This window comes from Sphaeramia orbicularis, chromosome 16 (genome assembly GCF_902148855.1).
Source record: "Sphaeramia orbicularis chromosome 16, fSphaOr1.1, whole genome shotgun sequence".
NCBI lineage: Eukaryota > Metazoa > Chordata > Actinopteri > Kurtiformes > Apogonidae > Sphaeramia > Sphaeramia orbicularis.
Window position 1 is genome coordinate 40,023,216 of NC_043972.1, and position 21,430 is coordinate 40,044,645.

A 21,430-nucleotide genomic window follows, 5' to 3' on the forward strand; every position below is an offset into this window, starting at 1 on the left:
TTTTATTATTTACTTTTTTAATATATCCCAGCTGCCTATCTTCTTTCAAGGCGTACATCTGCTTCCTACAACATCCTGGCCTCCCGATACAAAGGTGACACAGCCAATCATCTAATGCTGCCAAAGAGATATGTTCAACCTGGCACTAATGTAGGAGACTTGGTTGGCCTCCCCTCCCTTTTCTTCTGAAGGGGAGGGAAGAGTTTTCTGGGGTCATAGCCCACCATCACACACACACACACACACACACACACACACACACACAGAACACTTAACCACACATACTTTTCTTCATCTTGTGCAGGTGGGGAAGTGGAGTGCGTCCGGAGGGCTTAACATCACAGAAGTGCCGAAGCGAAAAGGGAATGAACATCACTGATTCCGCTGGCTAATCCGCTCCCTCGTCATTACCACCATCCTGGTAGGTCATCCTCTGTTAAAAATGTCCTCCACGTCTCTGTAGTTTCTTCCAAACTGTACACTGAAACTCAGCTTGACAGTTAGGTCTTATTTTTATCTCTTACCATCTAGAAGAATCAGGCACACTTGAGTCTAAACTAGGGATGTAACGATTACCGGTATAACAATAAACCGCGGTAAAATTGCAGACAGTTAGTATTACCATTTAAATTCTAATTATCATGATAACCGTGTTTGATTACCACACTTTTAGGGGAAAAAACGCCTATGTAAAGATCTGCTTTAATGTCAAATATTTGAGTATAGTTTTAATTTATACAATTTTAATTTTATATTCCTAATATTTGGAACCAATATTCACTTTTAAAGTCTTTGAAAAGGTTCGTTAAGCATCTGTGTGTTATTTATGCAATAAATTATATACATTTTCAAATCGGATTTAATTTTTTTTGTGTTTTCCGTCCTTTTATGTTGATATAGTAGGTTAAAGTGAAAAAAATAATAGAACAGATGATATAAATGAGTTGTGCTGAAAAAAGACACCAAACATGGGTATAGTAAACATTTGTTTTTTTAGTATATATAGGCAAAATCAAAAGTACTGAAAAACGGACAAAATAGGTTCAGACCACTAAGGGTTAATATTTGAATGTTTCTGCAACAGAAGGTACATTGTGCCAATTATTTCATTGTTTTTTTTTGTTGTTGCTTTTTTTTTTAAAAATACAACTTGGTTAAATTATTTCAGTGTGTGTATAAGTACTTTTTGAACATTTTGAGCACAATTTCAACAATACCGTGATAATTTTGGTCACAATAACCCTGATATCAAATGTCATATCGTTACATCCCTAGTCTAAACCATATTAAAACAATCCGTTTATTTAACGTTCTTTAAATAGCAATACTGTATTATTCTTATTCTTATTCTTATTCCATAAGACCTAGAGCTACTTTTGTGTCAGTTCCCAAATTAATTTCTGCAGTATAACTTTATTTTTTACCTTTATTAATTGATTTATCATCATTTATTATATATTATCCACTGTATTTGGTGTTTTTCAGTGAAAATCAAGTATTTTCCTGTATTTAATTTACTGATCATGTAGATGTTCATAAAAGCTCAGAGTAAAGTTTAGGGTTTTTATATCAGAAACAGAAAAACGGAAGAAAAAAATTGACTTTTTCAACAAATATCATTAACTGAACATAAACCACGTGTCTCCATCCACTGTCACTGATCCAACTCCATGGGTTTTACTGGTGAATCAGTGTCAGTTAATTAGGTCCTTATCTCTTACCAGAATCAGGCCCACTTGAGGTTAAACCATATTAGAAGAATCGGTGGTGTTTGAGTTTCTTTAAATAGCAATACTATATTATTCTTATTCTTATTCTTATTGCATAAAGACCCAGAGCTACTTTCGTAGTCAGTTCCCAAATTAATTTCAGCAGTATAACTCTATATTTTAATCTTTATTAATTGATTTATCACCATTTATTATAATATTATCTACTGTATTGGTGTTTTTTTCAGTTAAAATCAGTATTTTCCTATATTTAATTTACTGATCATGTAGAAGTTTATATAAGCTCAAATTAAAGTTGAGGGTTTTTATGTCAGAATCCAAGAAAACTGAAGAAAAAGTGACATTTTCATCAAAGTATATCATTACTCAACATAAAGCGAGTGTGTCCACCCACTGTCATTGATCCAACTCCATGAGTTTTACTGGTAAATCAATGTTAGAAGATGACGGTGTTTCCACGTTGACTATGGAGCTTCTGGATGTCCAAATGGGTCATATCTGATGACCATGAAACTGTATTTTACATCAATTATTTTCATGTATTGATAGGTTTAGTGGATCAACAGGTACTAAACATTTTAGATCAGTAGATTGTGGATGTTTGGGTCTTAATGGGATATTCTTATTCTTATTCTTATCGCCAGAGGTTCAGCTGAGACTCTAAGGCACAGGTGTCAAACATGCGTCCCGCAAAAGCTTCCAGTCTGGCCCGTGGGATGAATTTGCAAGTAAAATAATAGCATAATAACCTAAAAATAATGACTCCAAATATTCGTTTTGGTTTAATGTGAAAAAATAATATTATATTGTACCTATAAATAATGACAACTTCAGTTTTGTTTTGTTTTTTTTTAATTTGTTGTAGTACAGTAAATAATATTGAATTAAGAAAATGTGTACATTTACAAACTATCTGATGGTGAAATGTGAATAACCTGAACTAATATGAACAACGTGAAGTTTCTAAAGAAAATTAAGCCCAATTTCAACAATATTTTGCCTGTTACTAAATGTGTTGTGCCTTTGTAGCTCTGCTCTGTAACACACACGTATAAATGAGAAGTTGAGGCAGAATATTGTGGAAAATTGCACTTATTTTTCTTTAGAAATTTCAGTTTTTCCAGGGTATCCATGTCTTTTTTGTTCAGATAGTCTGTAAATATAAATATTTTCATTATGTAATGTGTTTTTTTGCACTAAAACAAAAAGAAACAAAAAGTTTGGAGTTGTAATTATTTAAAGCTATTGTGCTAGTATTTCACTGGTCCGGCCCACTTCAGATCACATTTGGCTTAAGGTGGCTCCTGAACGAAAATGAGTTTGACACCCCTGCTCTAAGGTCATGTCATAATAATAAATATGCATAGTAAAAATATAAAGGCACTGAGACACAATGAACCATTCCTTAATCGCATGTTCAAACAGAACAAACTAAGTAGCCCACCCCCATTTCTGCGTTTTTATTTGGCCTATGGATTCACTGCTGTATGCCCTTAACACTGTCACAGCATATTGGGTTCTTTGTGGAGCTAGTTGGAAAATGCTAATATCCCCGTGTACATTTTTAGGACAAATCCTCAAGCTGTGATACAACAATACAATGATAATCATTATCATTATCCTTGTATTGGACCATAAGGCTGTAATTATGACAGGGGAGGTCAAGGCGAGGCATAATTAATGCCTATCAGTTGCCATCTATGTTTAATTCTATCTCGGAGAAGAGAAATGGGTGAGGGTTCAAGTGTTATAATGTTAAACCACTGTACTAAGAAGTGCCACTGATTGCTGATTTTATGTTGTAGTTAGAGTGGTGTTAGATGAATAGTTCCAAGTGCAATTTGAGTTTCCTAAAAAAAAAAAACAGTGATAATTTAGAAATGCATTTGAACATTTCTGACACGTTCCTTGATTTGCTATTTCATTGGGATTCATTAGTTTGAGATCATAAAACTGCCTACTTTTGTATCGCCGAAGAGACTTTCAACTTTAATATCAATCTCCCCTTTTAGCGTAATGACATTGCATCAAACTGGTTCCAGTGATGCATGAACAGGACGTCTGACAGCTTTATAGTGATAACTTTGTTAGAGAGATTAAAGCTCTTAATGTGTTTTCTCCCCCTTACATTAATTGTTTGCACTCCATTGCCTGTAATGTTTCTACTCAGGCCCCCTCCCTCCTTTTTCTGTTATGCACGCCCATGCTGCGAGTGTGAGGGTAGAACGGTTATAAACACTTTGAGTTGAGTCCAAACCTTGGGGAATTGCAAGAATTGGAGGGCTAGAAACAGATGGTAATGACTTTTTTTTTTTTTTTTTTTTCCCTTAACATGCAAACTTTTTGATCAAGTTAATTGGACAACTTGAGCAAAGTTTGCAGCTATAAGCGCTTGCTCTCTAAATGCATTGTCATCAAGTATTCATATCTTATTATTTATTTAAGAGGCCATTCTAATTGTAATGTCCGTGTGGCCGCATATTTGATAGCCAACAATTAAAGAGGTTTATCATTTACTGTGTTTTTCTTTGCACTTTTAATTGTTATAATATAAGTTATGAAATAAATATGCCCCGCACCTTTCAGGGTAAATAGTAAAAAGAAGAGTGCAACTGTTGTCCACATGCTGTACTTGATGTTATTTTACTTGCCATCACACTTCCACCTTCTCCACCTCTACTTTACCCCATGAAAAACAATTTCCTAAGGGAATAAAGAGTTTTAGCTTCCTATTTTCTCCTCTTTGACTGTACCTTTTTTTATTTTGCACCACATGAGCTCCAGTTGAAGGAAAAAAAACAAAAAAAAAAACACAAAGCAAAGGGTCACCTTCACTAGAGAATCAATTACTCTGCTTCTGAGCTCAGTTTGTAAATTATACATCTGGGCACTGGTGGCAATAAATTGTATTACGACCCTTGCATAAATGGCCAACATGTTTTGAAATGCACAGCGGGACATGCAAGTCTATCTGCCTGGGAAATAGTAACAGGCACAAAATAAAGGAAATCATTTATGAGCTTTTCTGTGTTAGTCATTGTAACTGCAGGCATCAGCTCAGTCGCCCCCCCTACCCCCACTCCACCTGGAGGTTTGGTGACAACTGATGAAGGCAACGTTGTGGGCATGTTCCGTTTCACTGCTGCATTCTGTTCCTAATCAAGCTTTTATACAGCCCAAATTATGAGCACCCAAGCAGGATATTACAGGCCAGTAAAGACTGTCAGCTACCTGACCATAAAATGAACCGACCCGTGCACCAGCTATATAGGTCAACACCAGCGGTGTGGCGCAGACACTAGCTACGTTGAGTTAGCATAACACTTAACACTGCAGGTACACTGATTATACAAACATTCTCTCTGCATGCATTCATATCACTACAGCACAGTGGTGGTACAAGTATTCTGCTTTTTTTAAACAGTTTTCAGAACATTTAGTAAAGTAAAATACCAATATAACTATGTAAATACTGCATTGCAAGCTGTAAAAAGCATAAACAGTAAGGAGGCAGCAGCTGAGTTAGTTCTTAGTTTGGTATGTTTGACTGATATACAGGGTGTATCAAAAAAAAAAAAATACATTTTTAAAATTACCCCCAGTTCCGCATTTGATAATTTTTGGAATTTTCTTTTATGGATGTCAGTAGGTAGGGGATTGGTGGATATTTATCCAAATTTACAGACCCAGGTTTTCATGCATGAGTGAGCAGGGGCAAATTGCGCAATCCAAGTTAAAACTGGTTTGCGCGAAGTAGCAGTGGGATTTAAATCCAATCAAAGGTCATGGGAGGTTAACCCTAACCCTAACTTGGCCTGTCCTCAGTGACATTTTCAGGCCAAAACAAGTTGAATTAACTTTGAAAGGCAGGAACAGCTGCCATGGGTAAAGAAATGAAATTGACATGGTGGCCAAAGTGTTAATGCTGTAACCTGGTAATTTTGTGGAAAACAAAATGGATGCCTGTTGTCCCCTCCCATGACCTTGGATTGCATTTAAATCCCACCGCTACTTCGTGCAAACCAGTTTTAACTTGGATTGTGCAATTTGCCCCTGCTCACTCATGCATGAAAACCTGGGTCTGTAAATTTGGGCAAATATCCACCAATCCCCTACCTACTGACATCCATAAAAGAAAATTCCAAAAATTATCAAATGCGGAACTGGGGGTAATTTTTAAAAATGTATAGTTTTTTTTTTTGATACACCCTGTATATCAGTCAAACAGTTACATCAGTAAATGGTTTTGGTTGATAATGACTGTTTGGGTCTCTATGGGTTAAGATACTTTCTCATTGGCTTCATTCTGGAACTGAGGTCCTTACCCTTTGTTAACAAGGCCTCTGAAATCTGAACCTAAATACACGCTGCTTCATGTGACACATTAGAAACCTAAAATAGTACAAAAGTGGTGGTTTAATCTTTAATGTGTTGCCTTTTCTGTCAAATCTAAACTGTAAAGCTGTCAAACAAATGGGGAAAACTAAAAGTACAAAATAAAACATAAAAATCTAGAAATAAAAGTACCTGAAGTTTGTACTTGAACATAATATTTCAGTAAGTGTCCATAGATTCATTCTTGCACTGCTATAATACAGAAAACTGTGGTGAGTGGTCTGCTATTGAAAACACACAGAGTTACTCCACAGTCTCATATTAAGTCAGGTCTCTTTTAATGAGGATAAAAAAGAGTCAGCCTTCTTTCATATTTTAACACTCGCTCTATCTGCACACTGAACTTGCCTCGCTGCCTGTCACTGCCTGTTAAATGCTACAGCGACTCTCAGCTCAGATCACTTTGGTTCAATTAGGTGCATGTGCTGAGACAAATTGAAAAAGCTGACCTCACCATTGCTTTTCATTTGATCTTTTGGGTCTTTGCAGGAGGAGCCATATGTCATGCTTAAGAAGTCTGACAAGGCGCTGGTTGGGAACGATCGCTTCGAAGGCTTCTGCATCGACTTGCTCAAAGAGCTGGCCAACATCCTGGGCTTCTCATATGAGATCCGTCTAGTGCCTGATGGGAAATATGGCTCTCCGGATGAGAAGGGCCAGTGGAACGGCATGATCAGGGAACTTATCGAACATGTGAGTTATTGCTTTCTTTGCGTTGGATCACTTCTACATTTGTATGATGTTATAATCCAAGGTTTCTTAGAAAATCTTGTAAGTCTTGAATTTACAAATCTGCCATTAATATCTTTAAAAAGCTTTTAAAATGTATTAAATTTGATATGGTAGGTCTTAAGTTATGTTGCCATGAACTTGCTGGCTGTATTGTGTTTAAATATGTCTGTTAAATGTCCAAGCTAGAAAGCAAGTAACGCTAGCCTACTCAGTTCCACATGTTTCAACTCGACAATTTGTTGAAATTAGGAACTAATTATCGCTAACTCTGCAGCCCCTGGTGGAAAATAATCACAGAACATTTAGCCCAATAAACGTGTCGCCGTTAGTCACCCGAGGAAGCTGGCTTTGATTTTCGGGACAGTTCACAAGTGAGAAGTGAGTATGAGGAAGTGTAAATTTAATAATGTCTCATTGGAGAAAATCATTCTCGACCTGGTTGACAAGGGTTGAGAGAAATGGCTGTGAAATGGGCATTAAATTCTGTTCTAAGTAGTCTTAAAAGGTCTTTAAATGTCTTAAATTGAACTTGTCAAAACCTGTAGGAACCCTGTAAAAGTCTTAAATTTAAAAATCTACCAATAATATCTTTAAAAAGTCTTTAAAAGGTATTACATTTGATATGGTAGGTCTTAAATTATGTTCCCATAAACTTGTTCATTGTGTTGTGTTTCAGAAGTGTCTGGGAAATGTCTAAGCTAGACGGAAAGTAACGTTAGCCTACTCAGTTCCACATGTTTCAACTCGACAATTTATAGTGAAATTAGGAACCAATTATCGCTAACTTTGCAGCCCCCAGTGACAATAATTACAGAACAACAAACACCCAGGAAAATGTGTAGCCGTTAGCCACCCGAGAAAGCTGACTTTGACTTTAAGGGACGGCTGGGAAGTGAAAAGTAAGCATGAGGAAGTGTAAATTTAATAATGTCTGGTTGGTAGAAAAGATCAATCCCGACCTGGTTGACATGAGTGGAGAGGAACGGCTGTGAAATGGGATATAAATTCTGTTCTAATTAGTCTTAAAAGGTCTTAAGAAGTCTTAAATGTAACTTGTAGAAACCTATAGGAACCCTGTAAAAGTCTTGAATTTACAAATCTGCCATTAATACCTTAAAAAAGTCTTTAAAATGTATTAAATGTGAAAGTAACATTGAAAGTAAATTTGAAAGTAACATTAGTCTACGCAGTTCCACCTGTTACAACCTGACAATTCATAGTAAAATTACAAACCAGATATTGCTAACTTTGCAGACCCCGGTGAGAAAGGACACGGAACAGTGCGAATCAAGGCATTGGAGTAAATAAATATCATGAGTCTGGAAAGTCACAAATTTTTGCCAGTATGGCTGTGAAATGGGCATTAAATTCTGTTCTAAGTAGTCTTAAAAAGGTTTTAAAAAGTCTTAAATTTGACTTGTAGGAACCCTGTTAAAGTCTTGAATTTGCAAGTCTGCCGTTAATACCTTAAGTCTTTAAAAGGTATTAAATTTGATATGGTAGGTCTTAAGTTGTTTTGCCATAAACTTGTTCGCTGTAAATGTGTCTGGGAATTGTACAAGCAAAGAAAGTAGCATTAGTCTACTCAGTTCCACCCATTAAAACCTGACAATTTAAAGTAAAATTAGGAACCAGGTATCGCTAACTTTGCAGACCCCGGTGAGAAATGACTCAGAACAGTTAGGAATCGATGCAATGGAGTAAATAAATATCACAAGTCACGAAAAGTCACAAATTGTTGCCAGTATGGCTGTGAAATGTGATATGAAATCGGCATTAAATTCTGTTCTAAGTAGTCTTAAAAAGTCTTAAATTTAACTTGTAGAAACCTGTAGGGACCCTGAAAAGTCTTGACTTTAAATATCTGCCATTAATATCTTAAAAAAGTCTTTGAAAGGTATTAAATTTGATATGGTAGGTCTTAAGTTGTGTTGCCATGAACTTGTTCGCTGTAAATGTGTCTGGGAAATGTACAAGCAAAGAAAGTAACAGTCGACTCAGTTCCACCCATTACAACCTGACAATTTATAGCAAAATTAGGAACCAGTTATTGCTAACTTTGCAGACCTCGATGAGAAATGACTCAGAACAGTGGGAATCAAGGTACTGGAGTAAATAAATATTGTGGCGAAGCCGGCAACACAGAGAGAGGTAGGACGGATTTTCTCGTTCTACTGTTTCTTTTTAATTACTCCTTCACAAACATGGGTTCTGCAAACGTACAGTATTAACTAGTTAGAACAACGGTAGATAACACTTAACTCATGGCGGAAACAGAAACAGCACATGTAGGAAAACTGGTCGGCAGAGAAGAACACTCACACACACACAGTCGGTAACATCTAACAAAACAAAACTCCCGCACACTTCCCTAAACATCAGTGCATTCTGGGACATCTCTTAAAGTGGAACAGTCCGTTTTTAACATCACAATTCCCAGTCGCTACATTGCCCCCACCAGCGTGTCGCCCGTCCCGGCGACTACAAGCTCAACACATAGTCCACATAGCGACGGGGAGGCAGCCTCTGCCGCCGCCCAGTCCTTCTTCGCACAGGCCCCCCCCCCCACTGTTCATCTCACCATCTGCAGGGCAGGGTGAATTTGCGGGGAAGAAGAGGCCCCGGGTGAGACGAGAATGTTACTTTCGCCTGATTTTACATGGGGCCGATAGGGTGCCAGACGGTCCTGGTGTAGCACCACCACCCGACCTCGGGCAGACATCCTCACCCGGTATACCACATCGGAGAGCTGCCCTAGCACCTCACAGGGGCCCACCCACTTACTAGCCAGTTTAGGTGAAACCCCTTTCTTCCGGGCGGGGTTGTAGACCCACACTTTCTCCCCAGGCGAGAAGGGGCGGCCCCGGCAGTGGACGTCATAAGCCCGTTTCTGTTTCCCCCCAGCCTGATCCTGGCACCGACGGGCAAAGTCATGAGCCTCCGCCAGCCGCTGCCGAAGGCTGTGTAGGTACTCCATGCCAGGCTGTTCAGGAAGGTCGGTGCTAGGGGTCGGCCAAAGGCTAAGTCCACAGGAGTCCGAAGCTCCCTCCCAAACATGAGAGTGGCTGGTGTACACCCAGTGCTCTCTTGTACTGCCGATCGGTACGCCATCATGATCAGGGGCAGGTGACGGTCCCAATCGCGCTGATGTCGCTCAACCACGATTGCCAACTGTGTGGACAACGTCCGGTTGAAGCGCTCCACCAGTCCGTCACTCTGGGGGTGAAGGGGGGTTGTCCGGGTCTTCGTCACCCCCATGCGCTTGCAGACCTCAGTGAACACCTGCGCTTCAAAGTTCGGCCCCTGATCACTGTGCAGCTCCTCAGGCACACCGAATCGGCAGAACATCTCGCACACCAGTCTCTCAGCTGTGGTTGTGGCACTCTGGTCGGGAACCGCATACGCTTCTGGCCACTTAGTAAAATAGTCCATGGCCACTAGGACGTAACGGTTCCCATCCTCAGTGAGGGGAAACGGCCCAAGGATGTCCACGCCCACGCGTTCCATGGGAGCCCCCACTTGGTAACGCTGTAACGGAGCATGGGAGCGTTGGGTGGGGCCCTTCTGGGCGGTGCAGGCATCACAGCAATGCACGAACAGTTCAGTGTCCTGCCTGCAACCAGCCCAGTAAAACCCCTGTCGCAGTCTGTTCAAAGTCTTTGACACCCCAAAGTGCCCTGCCCCCACTGAGCCGTGGACAGCCTGTAGCACCTGCTGGCGCCGGTCCTTTGGCACCAGCAGCTGCCAAACCACCCCCCCTCGGCCTGGCGCCTGCCAGACACGGTAGAGCAGTCCATCCCGCCGGTTCAGTGTGGCCCACTGGGAGTAGTAGGCCTTGGCTTCCACTGACAGTGCCGAGACCGCCTGCCAGGAAGGGCGTGCTCCTGCATCAACCCACTGCCCCACCTTGGATAGGATGGGATCAGCTTCCTGCGCAGACTGCCATTCCTGCCGCTCTACTGCTACCAGCCCCTCCTCCACTCCCTGAACCTGTTGCGCTACGGCCACCGGAAGAGTCGAATGGTCTCGTTCTTCTTTCCGCCAACAATGCCTGCAATCCGTTGCCTCGCAGGGCCGTCGGGAGAGCGTCGGCATTGCAGTGAAGTCGCCCGGCCCGATGCTGGACCCAAAGTCGTAATTCTGCAGGGCTTCAATCCACCTTGCCAGTTGTCCTTCTGGTTCACGGAAGGTGAGGAGCCATGCCAGGGAGGCATGATCTGTCCGCAGAAGGAAGGGCCGGCCATAGAGGTATGGTCGAAAGTGGTGAAGCGCTGTGATGACTGCCAACAATCCGCGCCGGGTAACGCAGTAGTTTCGCTCAGCACGATGCAGGGCGCGGCTGTAGTAAGCCACCACTCTTTCTCCCCCCTCTCTCTCCTGTGAAAGAACAGCCCCCAGTCCCGTGTCACTGGCGTCTGTGTCAACGATGAAACGGCACCCTGGGTCAGGGAGTGCCAGGATGGGGGCGGTGGTCAAGGCTTCACGCAGTTGGATGAAGGCAGCCTCACAACTCTCATTCCACTCAAACTTCCGCCCTTTGTCAGTGAGACGGTGTAGTGGGCTGGCGATGCGAAGTTACGCACAAAACGCCGGTAGTATGAGGCAAGTCCCAGGAAGCTGCGCACCTCGCTGACATTTCTGGGGACCCGCCAGTTCCGGACAGCCTCCACCTTTGCTGGGTCGGTGGCAACACCATCAGCCCCCACTACATGTCCCAGGAACTTGGTTTCCTGTTGCAGAAGGTTGCACTTTTTAGGGTGCAACCGTAGGCCTGCTTCACGGATGGCACTGAAAACCTGGCGCAGGTTTGCCAGCGCCTGCTCGAAGTCAGTGGCGTGAACCAGCAGGTCATCGAGATAGACCACACACTGGCTCCGTGGAATGTGGGCCAGCACCCTCTCCATCAGCCTCTCAAACGTGGCAGGAGCATTGCATAGACCAAACGGCATCACTTTGAATTGCCAGAGTCCTTGACCGACGGTGAAAGCCGTCTTGGGACGGTCCTCTGGTGCTAGCTCTACCTGCCAGTAGCCGCTTCTCAAATCCAGGGAGCTGAACCATCGTGACCCTACGATGTGGTCCAGGGCATCGTCAATGCGGGGTAATGGATAAGAGTCCTTACGGGTCACTGCGTTCAGACGCCGATAGTCCACACAGAACCTCCATGTGCCGTCTTTCTTTTGCACTAAGACAACAGGGAAGGCCCAAGGACTGTTGGATGGCTCTATCACCCCCGCTGTGGCCATGGCCTGGATCAACCGCTCAGCAGCCTCCCGCTTAGCAAGCGGAAGCCGATAAGGGCGTAGACGGATGGGCGCAGCTGTACCTGTGTTGATGGTGTGCTGCACCAGCCCTGTCCGAGTGCACTCCTCATCTCTAGCAGCAAAGATGTCCAAGAACTCTTGAAGCAGGTCCCCCAACTGTGCACTCTGTTGCGGGTCCAGCTGCTCACTGCTCCGCTGTGCGAGTTCTTGGACAGCTTGGACAGTCTCAGGGGTGGGCTGATGATGTTGTCCATGCCGCATTGGTGCCTCGTATTGCTGCTGGATCGCAGCTGCTGATCCACTGTTAACCCTAGACTGCTGTTGTGGGTCCATAGTTGCTGCACCACGCTCACTGGAACGCTGCTGCTGAGGTGCTTGTGTGTGTGTGTGCGTCTTACCCTCTTCCTATCCCATCGACATTGGAGAGGCAGGGTCTCCGTCCCGATGTGGATGAGTCTCTTTGACACATCCACCACAGCTCCCCAATGTTCCAACAGGTCGAGGCCGATAATACAGGGGTCCAGGATGTCAGCCAACAGAACTCTTGCTCTGTTTCAGTCCTCCCAGCCCGTGCCCTCAGGCTTCGTTTCCCAAGCATTTCTGAGAGCCCCCCCGTCACAGTCCTGATCTTGTTGGAGGTGGGTGCCCACCCGGACGACTCCCCATCACTAGTCTCCGGTAGCACCCCTGGGCGCACCAGAGAGATAACGGACCCTGAGTCTACCAGGGCCCTGCAGGCGTGTCCATTGAGGTAGCAGAGTAGGTATAGGCCATGGGCACGACCCAACCTGCCGATCTGGTTAATGTTCTCGTTGGGGGATTCAGTTGGCTGGCTGGGGGGCAGGTTCCCCACAGTGCCCCCCAGCTCTAGTTTTCCGAATGGTGGGAAATGGGGTGCCGGGGTGCAGGTGCAGGGCAGTCACGAGCAAAGTGCCCCATTTCTCCACACCGGTGACAGCCACTTTGGGGTCGGCGTGCCCGTGGCCTCTTTGGTAGCTGTCGTTGACTTGTTGGAGCTGGGGAAGGTTGAGCCTGGCAGACCACCACCTCCTCATCATCATCACTGGTCTCCACTTTTCGTACCTGGGGTCTCACCATACGGCGGGGTGATAACACAGTCTCGACCCGTTCTGCTTCCTCCAGCGCAGCCTGCAGGGTTGTGGGTGCACTGAGGCGGAGGTGTTCTCTCAGCTTTTCAAGTGTGAGACCTCGGATGAAGGCGCTCAGGGCTAGCTAATCACGTGCTGATGGATCGAAAGTGGGGTAGCCCTGTTCAGTGTAGAAACGCACATCTGCTGCATAGGCACCCAATGCTTCACCTTCGGCTCGGTGTCTATGAGCCAACTGGTCTCTCATCTGATCGGTTGAGGTGCGTTTTCCAAAGCGCCGTTTCAGAGCCATAGTAAGGGTTACATAGTCATTTAGCTCCCCTGGTGCTACATCCATTAACACCTGCAGTGCTTTTCCCTCTAAGGCCAGAACGATATGGGCGGCTGTTTCAGCAGCATTCCATCTGTTCATTAGCGCTGCCATCTCAACCTGAGCAAGGTAGGGTTCTAGTGGTGTGATACCTGCATATCGCGGCAGCTTGTAGGTGTTCTGTGACGGGGGTGTGGCAACGGTGTGGGAACAGCACCTCTCACCTCCGACGTCGGGCCATGCCCGGCCGATGAGCTCTCCATCCTGCGGCGGGGAATGGCCCCTCCCGTCGCAGTCACCGTGTGTGGCGCAGCCGGGCCGTCCTCGGAGTGATGAGCGGAGAGGATGCTTCTCGGTGCGGATGTGGAGCGACGCGGAGTGCTGGCGCCATCCAGGACAGGCAAGCGGGCTCCACCGGGGATATGCTCTTTGAGTCCGCACTGCTTGTCGAGATGTGCGAGGAGCTCCGTGATAATTCTGTGTTCCTGTTCCATCTCTCTGTAGTGGGAACGTTAGCTTAGCTTAGCTGATCCCACTTCTGACACCAATTGTGGCGAAGCCGGCAACACAGAGAGAGGTAGGACGGATTTTCTCGTTCTACTGTTTCTTTTTAATTACTCCTTCACAAACATGGGTTCTGCAAACGTACAGTATTAACTAGTTAGAACAACGGTAGATACACTTAAACTCATGGCGGAAACAGAAACAGCACATGTAGGAAAACTGGTCGGCAGAGAAGAACACTCACACACACACAGTCGGTAACATCTAACAAAAACAAAACTCCCGCACACTTCCCTAAACATCAGTGCATTCTGGGACATCTCTTAAGTGGAACAGTCCGTTTTTAACATCACAATTCCCAGTCGCTACAATTGTTTCCCTAAATTGTAGGAGTCACAAACTGTTGCCAGTATGGCCGTGAAATAGGCTGTGAATGGGCATTAGATTCTGTTCTAAGTAGTACTAAAAAGTCTTAAATTTAACTTGTAGAAACCTGTAGGAACCCTGAAAAGTCTTGAATTTACAAATCTGCCATTAATACCGTAAAAAAGTATTGAAAAGTATTTAATTTCATATGGTTCTTAAGTTATGTTGTCATGAACTTTTTATTGTGTTGTGTTTAAATGTGTCTGGGAAATTACAAGCAAAAAAAGTAGCGTTAGTCTACTCAGTTCAACCTGTTACAACCTGATTACTTATAGTAAAATTAGGAACCAGATATCGCTAACTTTGCAGCCCCCACTGAGAAAGGACTCAGAACAGTGGGAATCAAGGTTGGAGCAAATAAATATCACAGGTCATGAAAAGTCACAAATTTTTGCCAGTATGGCTGTGACATAGGCTGTGAAATGGGCATTAAATTCTAAGTAGTCTTAAAAAGTCTTAAATTTAACTTGTAGAAACCTGTAGGAACCCTGAAAAGTCTTGAATTTACAAATCTGCCATTAATCTTTAAAAATAAGTCTTTAAAAGGTACTAAATTTGATATGGTAGGTCCTCAGTTTTGTTGCCATAACTTGTTCGTTGTGTTGTGTTTAAATGTGTCTGGGAAATGTACAAGCAAAGAAAGTAACATTAGTCGACTCATTTCCATCCATTACAACCTGACAATTTATAGTAAAATTACGAACCAGTTATCGCTAATTTTGCAGACCCCGGTAATAAATGACTCAGAACAGTGGGAATTAAGGCATTGGAGTAAATAAATATAACAAGTCACAAAAAGTCACACATTTTTGCCAGTATGGCCGTGAAATAGGCTGTGAAATGGGCATTAGATTCTGGTCTAAGCAGTCTTAAAAAGTCTTAAATTTAACTTGTAGAAACCTGTAGGAACCCTGTAAAAGTCTTGAATTTGCAAATCTGCCATTATTATCTTAAAAAAGTCTTTAAAATGTATTAAATTTGATGTGGTAGGTCTTAAGTTATGTTGCCATAAACTTGTTTGTTGTGTTGTGTTTAAATGTGTCTGGGAAATGTACACACAAAGAAAGAAACATTAGTCGACTCATTTCCATCCATTACAACCTGACAATTTATAGTAAAATTACCAACAAGTTCTTGCTAACTTCGCAGACTCAGAACAGTGGGAATCAAGGCGTTGGAGCAAATAAATACATTTTCCTAAATTCTAGGAGTCACAAATTTTTGCCAGTATGGCCATGAAATAGGCATTAAATTTTGTTCTAAGTAGCCCTAAAAACATCTTAAAAAGTCTGAAATTTAACTTGTAGAAACCTGTAGGAACCCTGAAAAGTCTTGAATTTACAAATCTGCCATTAATATCTTTAAAAATAAGTCTTTAAAAGGTACTAAATTTGATATGGTAGGTCCTCAGTTTTGTTGCCATAAACTTGTTCATTGTGTTGTGTTTAAATGTGTCTGGGAAATGTACACACAAAGAAAGAAACATTAGTCGACTCATTTCCATCCATTACAACCTGACAATTTATAGTAAAATTACGAACCAGTTATCGCTAATTTTGCAGACCCCGGTAATAAATGACTCAGAACAGTGGGAATTAAGGCATTGGAGTAAATAATATAACAAGTCACAAAAAGTCACACATTTTTGCCAGTATGGCCGTGAAATAGGCTGTGAAATGGGCATTAGATTCTGGTCTAAGCAGTCTTAAAAAGTCTTAAATTTAACTTGTAGAAACCTGTAGGAACCCTGTAAAAGTCTTGAATTTGCAAATCTGCCATTATTATCTTAAAAAAGTCTTTAAAATGTATTAAATTTGATGTGGTAGGTCTTAAGTTATGTTGCCATAAACTTGTTTGTTGTGTTTGTTTAAATGTGTCTGGGAAATGTACACACAAAAAAGAAACATTAGTCGACTCATTTCCATCCATTACAACCTGAAATTATATAAAATTACCAACAAGTTCTTGCTAACTTCGCAGACTCAGAACAGTGGGAATCAAGGCGTTGGAGCAAATAAATACATTTTCCTAAATTCTAGGAGTCACAAATTTTTGCCAGTATGGCCATGAAATAGGCATTAAATTTTGTTCTAAGTAGCCCTAAAAACATCTTAAAAATCTTAAATTTAACTTGTAGAAACCTGTAGGAACCCTGAAAAGTCTTGAATTTACAAATCTGCCATTAATATCTTTAAAAATAAGTCTTTAAAAGGTACTAAATTTGATATGGTAGGTCCTCAGTTTTGTTGCCATAAACTTGTTCATTGTGTTGTGTTTAAATGTGTCTGGGAAATGTACAAGCAAAGAAAGTAACATTAGTCGACTCATTTCCATCCATTACAACCTGACAATTTATAGTAAAATTACGAACCAGTATCGCTAATTTTGCAGACCCCCGGTAATAATGACCAGAACAGTGGGAATTAAGGCATTGGAGTAAATAAATATAACAAGTCACAAAAAGTCACACATTTTTTGCCAGTATGGCCGTGAAATAGGCTGTGAAATGGGCATTAGATTCTGGTCTAAGCAGTCTTAAAAAGTCTTAAATTTAACTTGTAGAAACCTGTAGGAACCCTGTAAAAGTCTTGAATTTGCAAATCTGCCATTATTATCTTAAAAAAAGTCTTTAAATGTATAAATTTGATGTGGTAGGTCTTAAGTTATGTTGCCATAAACTTGTTTGTTGTGTTGTGTTTAAATGTGTCTGGGAAATGTACACACAAAGAAAGAAACATTAGTCGACTCATTCCATCCATTACAACCTGACAAATTTATAGTAAAATTACCAACAAGTTCTTGCTAACTTCGCAGACTCGAACAGTGGGAATCAAGGCGTTGGAGCAAATAAATACATTTTCCTAAATTTCTAGGAGTCACAATTTTTGCCAGTATGGCCATGAAATAGGCATTAAATTTTGTTCTAAGTAGCCCTAAAAACATCTTAAAAAGTCTGAAATTTAATTGTAGAAACCTGTACGAACCCGAAAAGTCTTGAATTTACAAATCTGCCATTATAGCTTAAAAATAAGTCTTTAAAAGGTACTAAATTTGATATGGTAGGTCCTCAGTTTTGTTGCCATAAACTTTGTTCGTTGTGTTGTGTTTAAAGTGTCTGGGAATGTACAAGCAAAGAAAGTAACATAGTCGACTCATTCCATCCATTACAACCTGACAATTTATAGTAAAATTCGAACCAGTTATCGCTAATTTTGCAGACCCCGGTAATAAATGACTCAGAACAGTGGGAATTAAGGCATTGGAGTAATAAATATAACAAGTCACAAAAGTCACACATTTTTTGCCAGTATGGCCGTGAAATAGGCTGTGAAATGGGCATTAGAGTCTGGTCTAAGCAGTCTTAAAAGTCTTAAATTTAACTTGTAGAAACCTGTAGGAACCCTGTAAAAGTCTTGAATTTGCAAATCTGCCATTATTATCTTAACAAAGTCTTTAAAATGTATAAATTTGATGTGGTAGGTCTTAAGTTATGTTGCCATAACTTGTTCGTTGTGTTGTGTTTAAATGTGTCTGGGAAATGTACCACACAAAGAAAGAAACATTAGTCGACTCATTTCCATCCATTACAACCTGACAATTTATAGTAAAATTACCAACAAGTTCTTGCTAACTTCGCAGGCCTCAGAACAGTGGGAATCAAGGCGTTGGAGCAATAAAATACATTTCCTAAATTCTAGGAGTCACAAATTTTTGCCAGTATGGCCATGAAATAGCATTAAATTTTGTTCTAAGTAGCCCTAAAAAATCTTAAAAAGTCTGCAATTTAACTTGTAGGAAACCTGTAGGAACCCTGTAATCACAAACTAACAAAATCACGCCATTGAAATGAAATGAAGGTCGTGTCCTTCATGTGGACAGTGACGTACATAAGATTGAGTACGGACGCGTGGAGCCTGCGAAGCTGTCAGTTGCATTTATGAGACGATTCTGTCAAGGTTGTCTAAACTTTCATTCATACCGTATCAGTAAGATACTCCACTCCCATTGGCAGATAAACCACACATATGGGAAGTTATACTGCATATATAGTGTAAGGATACAAGAGGACGTGTCGGCAATCATCTCACTGACGGCACTGTGGGCAGTCGCAGCCGTCTGAGTCGGACCTAAAGCTTTAACGACCATGAAACCGTCTCACATCCAAGTGATGGTGGCAATTCTCCGCTGGCATTTCATAAGTGTCCCTGTCAGTGCTCCCTCTTTGTCCTCAGCCCCATCAGGTCAGCGCTGTACTCAGCTGAAACTTGTAATAGCTTAAGTGGCATTTAGTGCAGGGAATCGTATGGCAGGAGTCAATGGCTTGGTGCTGAAAGGTTTGGGAAAGGTGGGCTACCACTGCAGCACTTTATTTCTCTCATCCAAGCTTTTTGCTAGATCTATGTTGATAACAATAACCTTGAGTGGAACAAATGGATTACTAAAGGCGCAGAATGCTGGCACAAAATGGAGATGCATGACTCCATCCATTAAACAGCATATGCTCTTTGTATGTGTTTCAGGTTTAAAAGAGGCAGTGCAGAGAGATAGTCGGATATTGTATCTCACAGATAACAAAAAAATGATTTGTGATATAAGGGTTGCATGTGTTTGTGAAGATGCAGCACATGCCTAGATGTATAGCATTTAAGAATTTATTCATTTGACCAGGGACAATGCAGTCAAACATAGTTACAAGTTTGCAGCTGATGTGATGCATTTAGAGCAGGACTGTCAAACTCATTTTAGTTCAGGGGGCTACATACAGCCTAATATGGCATAAAGTGGGCCGGACCAGTAAAATAATATAAATAATAGGATGATAATTATAACTTTGAGTGAAAAAAATTTAAATTGCTGTAAGGAAAATGTTTCTATCTATGAATTGTACTCAGACAAATATGAACAACCTGTAAATTCTTAAGAAAAATAAGTGCAATGTTAACAATATTACGCCTTAGTTTATCGTTTAAACATGTGAATCACAACTTAGAGATCAGAGTTATCTACAAATACACAAAACATTTAATAACAGGGAGAATATTATTACAATTCCACATACTTAAGAGATTTTAGGTTATTCACATTTTTTTTCTAAAAGGCTAATCTGTAAATGTAAATATTTGTGTATAATGTAACTTTTTTTTACACTAAAACAGAGAGAAAAAATTTACAGTTTTCATTATTTATAGGTTATTATGATAGTATTTAACTTGTGTGATCCACTTTGGATTGAATTGACCTGTTAACTTCCTTGATTGTTAATCATCTTAGGTGTAATTTTCACAAATTCATCTCAGGGGCCAGACAAACCCTTGGCGGGCCGGATTTGGCCCCCGGGGCCGCATGTTGACACCTGTGATTTAGAGTTTATAGCTAGTGCTAATTCTCAACTCCAGTCTCCGGTTGGGCTCTTCCACAACATCACAGTTAAGGGAGTAGGTTTGATTTTGACATTGGTGTGGACACAAAAGTGCTCCAAGGCAGCACTCTGGAAGTTTTTTTTTTTTTTGCATTTGCAATCATAATTTCACGTCATGTAGAGCTGATCAAACAAGTAAACAATCATAGTCAGAAAAAAAATTTCAGTAATTGACATGTTTATAATGCATATCTGAATATCTAAAACAATACAAGAATTTTATGCATTCTGCAAAGTTATTCTCATGACTAACATATGCATTATTATTTAACCTCACCTATGAATTTTCAGTCTCTCCTATTCTACCTCCTCCTGCCTCTCCACTGTCTGTCACCTGACATAAATGTATTGATTCATAACATATGAAAAGATTAGGGATACAGTGATCATAGAGTTTGATGGTACAGTTATTGCCTAAGCAAAAAAGGCTTTTAGTTTCAATTATTACATGTAATTTATTCCCAAAAAATATGGATAAGATGACATCTGGAATTACATTTACAATCTGAGGTTTTATTGTATTTTCCCCACAAATTTTCTTTCTTCTATAGAAATGTATTAAAATAATAAGTAAAGTAACTTTTAAAAAGTGTTTCTGTTTGGCATTAAATAGCGTCTTTTATTCAGTATCTGTGTTGAGCCTCTGCAGTTCTGTACCCTTGAACTAACTTACACTTTGACTCCTATAGAAGTGTCTTATGTCCAGTTTTCTTTTCTTTGACATTCTTCAAATCCTAATTACCGAGCACACAAGCACGGGCATGTGCGCACACGCAAACAAACACGTGTACAAATGTACATGTAAATGACATCACTGATATTCAAATCTGTTTCGCTAATACAACCCAGACAGAACAAATACAAACATATTGAAAACTTACATTAGCGGTCCAACTAGCAGGTTCCTTTTACAAGTAGATGGAGTGACAGCGGGGACGGCCAATCACATGTACGTTAGCAAAACCAAAGAGCCAATCGGAGAGCGACATTTACATTAGAGGCAGGACTTCTAGCAGAGACTGACTGTTAACCCTTTGTGTGCCATAATCATTGACTAAACACTATGGACAGCGGTTGGATTGATAGGAACAACACAGTAGTGGCTGGAGATTGGTAGGGACGTGTTCCTAGCAATTCTACGCCCCTGATTGCAGTACAAGTATAAAATATACATCATTTAAAACGGTCATACCATACAATTGGATAATCCAGTGTTGCATTTATATATGGGGCATTCATTTACTCACTCACTCTTCCACACAATATACACAATATTTACAGATGAGAACAGTTGTGTTTTGTTTTTAACCCTTAGGGGTCCACAGTCACGGCCCTGTGACTCAATCACATGACATTTTCAACACGTCATAGCGTTGGAAGTCGGTCACATAGACCACTGGGGACAACTGCATTCGAAAGTGTGGACTTAAAACACTCATCACGTTTTATTTGATGTTGATAGAGCAAATACAAGCAGAGATATGACGGTTTGAAACCGGAGCAAACAAACGTGAATAAAAGTATGAAAATGAGGTGGGGGG

General features: G+C 41.2%; 1 protein-coding gene across 1 annotated transcript in view; it reads left to right on the forward strand.

The window, feature by feature from the left end:
• The first annotated feature begins 399 nt into the window (after positions 1-399).
• Positions 400-21,430, forward strand: part of LOC115435543 (glutamate receptor ionotropic, kainate 3-like) — an 87,756-nt gene continuing 66,725 nt past the window's right edge. The window contains exons 1-2 of the mRNA XM_030158015.1: positions 400-421; positions 6,615-6,818. Coding sequence (XP_030013875.1) covers positions 6,630-6,818 — 189 coding nt within the window. The 5' untranslated portion in view covers positions 400-421; positions 6,615-6,629. The remainder of the gene's footprint in view (positions 422-6,614; positions 6,819-21,430) is intronic.